Source organism: Triticum dicoccoides, chromosome 3B, assembly GCF_002162155.2.
Source record: "Triticum dicoccoides isolate Atlit2015 ecotype Zavitan chromosome 3B, WEW_v2.0, whole genome shotgun sequence".
Lineage (NCBI taxonomy): Eukaryota > Viridiplantae > Streptophyta > Magnoliopsida > Poales > Poaceae > Triticum > Triticum dicoccoides.
The window spans coordinates 517,649,072-517,656,435 of NC_041385.1; the positions used below are offsets into that span (position 1 = coordinate 517,649,072).

Here is a 7,364-nt window from a genome sequence, read left to right on the forward strand (position 1 = left end):
CTTTTCATCCCCAAAATAAGCACACTCAACTTTTGAATCCCGGTCTATGTTGAACCCTGCATCTGATTGGCACCTGAAAAATAAATAATTTCTAAATTAAATTATCTGTTTCTCTCACTGACAAAAGAGGCCCACCTGTCATCTTCCACCTCCATTCCCGAGCACGCCCTCGTCCAGAGCAACAAAAGCCACGACGGTGCCCCCTCCAATCTCAAGCACCACCGGCGGCACCCACCCGCATCTGGAGAAGCAGCAGCCATGGCGACAGTCCTCCCATCCCCAGCACCACCGGCGGCATGCGCTCGCGTCTAGAGAAGCAGCAGCCATGGCGACAGCCCTCCCAGCCCCAGCACCACCGGCGACGCACGCCCGCGTCCAGCGCAACAGCAGCCACGATAGCTCCCCCTCGAATCCTGAGCACACTGGTGACGCACACGGCACACTCGCGTCCAGAGAACCAGCAGCCACGTCGGCAGTCCTCCCATCCCCAGAACCACCGCAGGACGCCTAGTCTAAGAGTTCGCGACGAGCCGGAGCTCGTCAGCGAAGCATGGGACGCTCCCTGCTCGACAAGCTCGCCATGGCGGCCTCGAGCTCGGCTCGCAAGCGGGTGCGTTCTCTGCTTGGAGCTGGCCATGGCGGCCTCGAGCTCGACCCGTCCCAGCTCGCTGCTCTTGGCTGCGAGCCCCACCGCTGCCCTTGTGCTCCTGCAGCTCCTCGAACATGGCAGAACAGCAGAGAACGTTGGCCGTACTATGTGCTAGCTAGCTGATTTAATTGAGGGATTGGGGAACACCGCCCGCACAGTGTGCTAGCTTGACCATTTAATTTAGAGATTATGGAATTTGAGAGACAGAGGAGGAGGACGTATATGACATGTAGGGTCCCACTGTCAGTGAGACTAGACTGTAATCCCGGTCAGGATTGTTGATTTCCCAGTGCGCCAAACAGATGCAGGGTTTAAAATGGACCGGGATTCCAAAGTTGAGTATGCTAATTTCAGGGATTGAAAGTTTGGGGTTCGGTTTACCTAAACCGTATGAGTTCAAGGTTTGATTTGGACTTTTTCCTGAGTATATTCCGCACATTTTCACCGATCGGTGTTCGATTGGAGACACGAGGCACGTTCGTTGCTTCTTGCCATTAACCAGTCGCGCGCTGCTAACCCTGAAGTCTTGAGAACTTTTGTTACAATAACTACGAAACCGACGTTTCAACGATCATCATCGCGTACGCTTCTCATCGAGTCGCTGCCGCTGTCGGATCATGTGCCGATCAGCTGGTTCCCGTCAGATCACTTCAGCATCGGTAGCACTGGAGCAAATAACTCCAGCGTCAAACCAATCCTGCTGTCCTTTTGAAGAAAACATGGCGCGTAACTACACGTTTGGCGGTTTGGGGCAGGACAAAAACATCAATATGGGCACTGCTAAACCTCTGTGTAATTCTTCGCTTCATTTTATTTACCTTGTTCTATTGCCTCTGCTCCACTGATGTCGTAGACCTTCAGACTCACACACTACTTAGTTATGTCTTAGCTTGTAGTGGTAGCACTTTAGAACCTACTAGATGTCATCAAGAAAGCAAGAAAATTTAGCAACTACGCATGTACAAAACTCGGAGACTATCCAGCAATTTGCAGCTACTGGTAGTATCATACACCACCGTCTCCGTCCGATCGATCACCACATCCTGTCCAAGTAATAATCTCTTGCCGCGTCGTCCCTGAGGTCGGAGCGGCGCGTGTGGGCGGCATCCGAGGAGTGGAAGCAGAGGCCGCCATGCTGCGTCCGCGTGCACGTCGACTTCCTCGGCCCAGCAGGGACATCTCGCTGGGTCAGGCTCGCCCTCGGCGCCTCGGCCGGCTGCCTGGGCGCGCTCTGGCACCGCAGCCTCGCCGCCGACGAGGCCGTGCCCGCCATGTACCGCGGGCTCGACAGCAGGTCCCGGTGCCAGAGCGGCCGCGCCGCCAGCCCGTCCACGCTCTTGGCAGGCGAGTCGTATGTGTACGGCGGGTCGGCCCCGCTGAAGCGGGGCGTATTCTGCGCCGTCTTGGCGTGCCTGACGGGCTCACGCCGGATGGACAGCCTCGGGGGCTGCTTGACGGACCGCGGCGAGAACAGCGGGGCCAGGTCCGGGGCCAGGCGACCCGACGAGCGATCGGTGGCGTACCGGCCGCTGCTCACCATCCGGCTGGACCGGGAGCGGAGGTGGCACGTGTCCATCTCCACGATCCGCGGGCTGCGCTCGTAGTTGGAGTCCGTGCTGTCGGACAGCCTCCGCCGGTGCCCGGGCTTGGTCGGCGGCGTCCTCATCCGGGCATCTTGCGCGACAATTCTCTCCTGCATTGCGAAAAATGCACCGCAGCGAACATATCAAACTCAAAATTTATCGGTCGACACGTGATCGTTGGTCAACACGAACGACGAGTTCAAGTTCGAGGCATGGTGTAAGTGAAAATGCCTGACCTGTTCCATGGATTTCCGGTAGGAGGCACTCTTGAAGGCGCGGGAATCGGCCTGCAGCCGCATGAGCGCCTGCAGCCGGTGCAGCGTCGTGGCCGCCTGCTTCCTCACGAGGTAGCCTCGGACCAGAGCCTGCAGCTTGACGAGTGATCTGAGAGCGCGAAGCGCCTTCCTAGCCTGAAGCCATGCTTTATTGTCACAGAAGATTCAAAACTTAAACCAAAACAACTTGCATTGGGCCAAGGACTAAACAACTCAGCTTAGCCAAATAGGCTCATGTCACACTGCGTAATCAGTAACCACTACACTGACAACGAACCAACATAGGGCTTATTATACAGAGAAGTCGCTGCTGAAGGCCCGAAGCAGAGTAAAGAACTGCGCAGCCGATCAAGATCAACGTGCCGACTTTGCACAGGAACAGAGGAAGAGTTAACAACTAACAACTGTCCGTAATGGAAAGGAACATGACCAGCAGTGACATCACATACAGCGACGTTTAGCCCACTAGTCCAAACAGATAATACAAAACGAGCTGACGGGTCTGGAATAAACAGTGTGCGAACAGTGTGAACCTATCCACTAAAATAATTGATGGGAGGATCTGCATCGTTAACGTCAGAATTCGGGCGCACACCGGGATTGTTCAAGCCATTTCAGCGCGCCGAATAACAAGAAATGATGAACATAGCCGAAACTCAGACACGCACGCGATCAGCAGTATCTCAACCAACTTATACAGAGATGACGTACGATGGAGATATGAATCAATGGGACGCTGATCAAGAACATACCAGGTAGCCTCTGAAGGCTTTCTGAATCACGACGGCCGCCTTCTCCTCGCGTGCCCCCACCTGCTCGCTGCCAGCACAGCGGCATGGCTTCACCTCCAGCGCGGCGGCGAGAGGCTCTGAGGGCCGCTTCCCAGCGTCAACTCCGCTCTTCCTCTGCTTCACGAAGCTCCATCTCTTGGTGGACTCCTTCACCGCCGCCGCGTCATGCCAGTCGGTCGCGGCATGGATCTCCTTGCCGCCACCGTGCGCCTCCTTCCTGCCTGTGAGCAGCCTCTTGAGCCACCGCATGGCACGGCCCATCTCTGCGGACACGAACGAACGCGAGGAAGAAGCTAGCGCGTCAACGCAAACCTCGGTAAGATGAAGAATCTCAAATGGAGAGGGCAGTACTTAGCCCAGTATGCCCGAGGGCGCGGCGCACTGGCGCAGAGGCTCCTCCGACTTGAGTGGAGTTGAGAGAAAAGGAGCTTTTGGGGACATGAAGCTATGGAAGGAGAAACCTAGAGGAAGGAAGGAAGGAAGAAACACAGCGAGGGCTTATATACAGCTTGTCGACTCCGTACGCGACATCACGGCTCGCGGAGTATTAATTAGAATGGAAAAGGGAAGGGCGATTTGTACGCGAAATCCAGGAGAAATGAACGGGGCCGAAGGAAAAACTCCAAGTCCACTCTTTGCTTTGAGAGGAAAGGCACGAGATTAAAGGAGGAAATCAACCTGCGGTTGCGGGGCAGGTAAGGGAGCAGCGGCAAAAGATGGAAAGGCCGGTGGCCGGAGCGGAGCGGCGAAGTTTACGTGAGTCACTCCAGTCCAGCCAGCCAGCCAGCCCGGAAGAGGAAACTTTGCAGCGCATCAACCTCGAACGGATAACCGCAGCGGCGGCGAGCGGATTACTCCTAGTACTAGTCTAGCGGGCGGGGAGGGGGAGGGAGAGGGAGAGGGATAGGTGGGAGAGCGAGCCCAACTGACGCGTGGGTCTCGGCACCACCAGATCAGGAAGCAGACTGGTAGCGCCACCGCCGAGCGCGCGCGCGCAAGCCAACAAATGCGCAGGCCAAAAGACCAACTCAAGTCCACATATGTACGTAGCAGTACCGACATGCGCCGCTGCTGCACGATCGAGTAGAACAACAACAAAGCCGCCGTTGATCAGGCAACCTGGCAGTACACGGCAATGCACAATCATTCACTCGCGACCGCCTCCAAAACGGATCGGTCGGGATTCGGGACCATGCCACTCATGCAGCATGGACGTAGGTACGTACATGAAACGGTGGGGATCGATCACGCCGATGCTGCACCGAGAGACCCACGCCGGCCGCTTCTGTTTCTTGGGCACCTCCCTCTCGGGCAACCCTTGTTCGGCGACTTGTATACCGTGTGCCCCAGCCCAGTACGAAGCGCATGGAGGAATGCCCTCCACGAGACGCAGACGAGGGTGGATAAAATATTGCGGTTCCGGAGAAACGGAGTAGAGTACGTAGTACGTAGGGGTGTAGCGGATCTCGCTTGTGCGTTTCCACTGTTTCGCGAGCAGAACGGGGAGAGGGATCCACAGTTGCCGTCAACGTCGCTGCTCGATCTGGGTTCAACCTTGGGGCCACGGATGAAGCGGCCAAACTTACTCCTACTCGATCTGGATTCCTTCTCGGAATGGAGCAGAGCGGCGCTAGCCCTACCTTAAATTTCGTTACTACTCGATCTGGACTCATGGCTGTCAGTGCGGTTAGGGGCATCTCCAGCCGCGCCCCAAACAGGTCCTTCCCAGCCGATTTTGCCGCGCCGGCGTCAAAAAAAGGCCCCAGTCGCGTCCTCAGAAATCCGTTTTTGCCGACTCGGGCCAAAACTGATGCCGGCGGACCCAGGCCGAACCCGGCGCCCTGGGGAGCGCTTGGGGAGCCGGCACAAGCGAAAGAAAAAAGTCCAAAACAAACCTTGAACTTGCAGGGCTTAGCTAAACCGAACCTCAAACTTTTCATCCCCAAAATAAGCACACTCAACTTTTGAATCCCGGTATCCCTGCATCTGATTGGCACCTGAAAAATAAATAATTTCTAAATTAAATTATCTGTTTCTCTCACTGACAAAAGAGGCCCACCTGTCATCTTCCACCTCCATTCCCGAGCACGCCCTCGTCCAGAGCAACAAAAGCCACGACGGTGCCCCCTCCAATCTCAAGCACCACCGGCGGCACCCACCCGCATCTGGAAAAGCAGCAGCCATGGCGACAGTCCTCCCATCCCCAGCACCACCGGCGGCACGCGCTCGCGTCTAGAGAAGCAGCAGCCATGGCGACAGCCCTCCCAGCACCAGCACCACCGGCGACGCACGCCCGCGTCCAGCGCAACAGCAGCCACGATAGCTCCCCCTCGAATCCTGAGCACACTGGTGACGCACGCGGCACACTCGCGTCCAGAGAACCAGCAGCCACGTCGGCAGTCCTCCCATCCCCAGAACCACCGCAGGACGCCTAGTCTAAGAGTTCGCGACGAGCCGGAGCTCGTCAGCGAAGCATGGGACGCTCCCTGCTCGACAAGCTCGCCATGGCGGCCTCGAGCTCGGCTCGCAAGCGGGGGCGTTCTCTGCTTGGAGCTGGCCATGGCGGCCTCGAGCTCGACCCGTCCCAGCTCGCTGCTCTTGGCTGCGAGCCCCGCCGCTGCCCTTGTGCTCCTGCAGCTCCTCGAACATGGCAGAACAGCAGAGAACGCTGGCCGTACTATGTGCTAGCTAGCTGATTTAATTGAGGGATTGGGGAACACCGCCCGCACAGTGTGCTAGCTTGACCATTTAATTTAGAGATTATGGAATTTGAGAGACAGAGGAGGAGGACGGATATGACAGGTAGGGTCCCACTGTCAGTGAGACTAGACTGTAATCCCGGTCAGGATTGTTGATTTCCCAGTGCGCCAAACAGATGCAGGGTTCAAAATGGACCGGGATTCCAAAGTTGAGTGTGCTAATTTCAGGGATTGGAAGTTTGGGGTTCGATTTAGCTAAACCGTATGAGTTCAAGGTTTGATTTGGACTTTTTCCCAAAACAAACCTTGAACTTGCAGGGCTTAGCTAAACCGAACCCCAAACTTTTCATCCCCAAAATAAGCACACTCAACTTTTGAATCCCGGTCTATGTTGAACCCTGCTTCTGATTGGCACCTGAAAAATAAATAATTTCTAAATTAAATTATCTGTTTCTCTCACTGACAAAAGAGGCCCACCTGTCATCGTCCACCTCCATTCCCGAGCACGCCCTCGTCCAGAGCAACAAAAGCCACGATAGTGCCCCCTCCAATCTCAAGCACCACCGGCGGCACCCACCCGCATCTGGAGAAGCAGCAGCCATGGCGACAGTCCTCCCATCCCCAGCACCACCGGCGGCACGCGCTCGCGTCTAGAGAAGCAGCAGCCATGGCGACAGCCCTCCTAGCCCCAGCACCACCGGCGACGCACGCCCGCGTCCAACGCAACAGCAGCCACGATAGCTCCCCCTCGAATCCTGAGCACACTGGTGACGCACGCGGCACACTCGCGTCCAGAGAACCAGCAGCCACGTCGGCAGTCCTCCCATCCCCAGAACCACCGCAGGACACCTAGTCTAAGAGTTCGCGACGAGCCGGAGCTCGTCAGCGAAGCATGGGACGCTCCCTGCTCGACAAGCTCGCCATGGCGGCCTCGAGCTCGGCTCGCAAGCGGGGACATTCTCTGCTTGGAGCTGGCCATGGCGGCCTCGAGCTCAACCCGTCCCAGCTCGCTGCTCTTGGCTGCGAGCCCCACCGCTGCCCTTGTGCTCCTGCAGCTCCTCGAACATGGCAGAACAGCAGAGAACGCTGGCCGTACTATGTGCTAGCTAGCTGATTTAATTGAGTGATTGGGGAACACCGCCCGCACAGTGTGCTAGCTTGACCATTTAATTTAGAGTTTATGGAATTTGAAAGACAGAGGAGGAGGACGGATATGACAGGTAGGGTCCCACTGTCAGTGAGACTAGACTGTAATCCCGGTCAGGATTGTTGATTTCCCAGTGCGCCAAACAGATGCAGGGTTCAAAATGGACCGGGATTCCAAAGTTGAGTGTGCTAATTTCAGGGATTGGAAGTTTGGGGTTCGA

General features: G+C 56.5%; 1 protein-coding gene across 4 annotated transcripts; it reads right to left on the reverse strand.

Moving 5' to 3' along the window:
- Window positions 1-1,442: 1,442 nt before the first annotated feature.
- LOC119276840 (protein IQ-DOMAIN 14-like) lies at window positions 1,443-4,211 on the reverse strand. Of its 4 annotated transcripts, none has more exons than XM_037558010.1 (5): window positions 3,977-4,210; window positions 3,650-3,759; window positions 3,260-3,561; window positions 2,469-2,642; window positions 1,443-2,342 (listed from the first exon to the last, which is right to left on the reverse strand). In XM_037558010.1, the coding sequence occupies exons 3-5, from the start codon at window positions 3,557-3,559 to the stop codon at window positions 1,683-1,685; spliced, it is 1,134 nt and encodes a 377-aa protein (XP_037413907.1). In that variant the 5' UTR covers window positions 3,560-3,561; window positions 3,650-3,759; window positions 3,977-4,210; the 3' UTR covers window positions 1,443-1,682. The 4 variants fall into 4 exon arrangements, with proteins under 4 accessions (XP_037413907.1, XP_037413906.1, XP_037413904.1 ...); XM_037558009.1 differs by having other exon boundaries at window positions 3,881-4,210; XM_037558007.1 differs by having other exon boundaries at window positions 3,650-4,210.
- Between the last annotated feature and the right edge of the window lie 3,153 nt (window positions 4,212-7,364).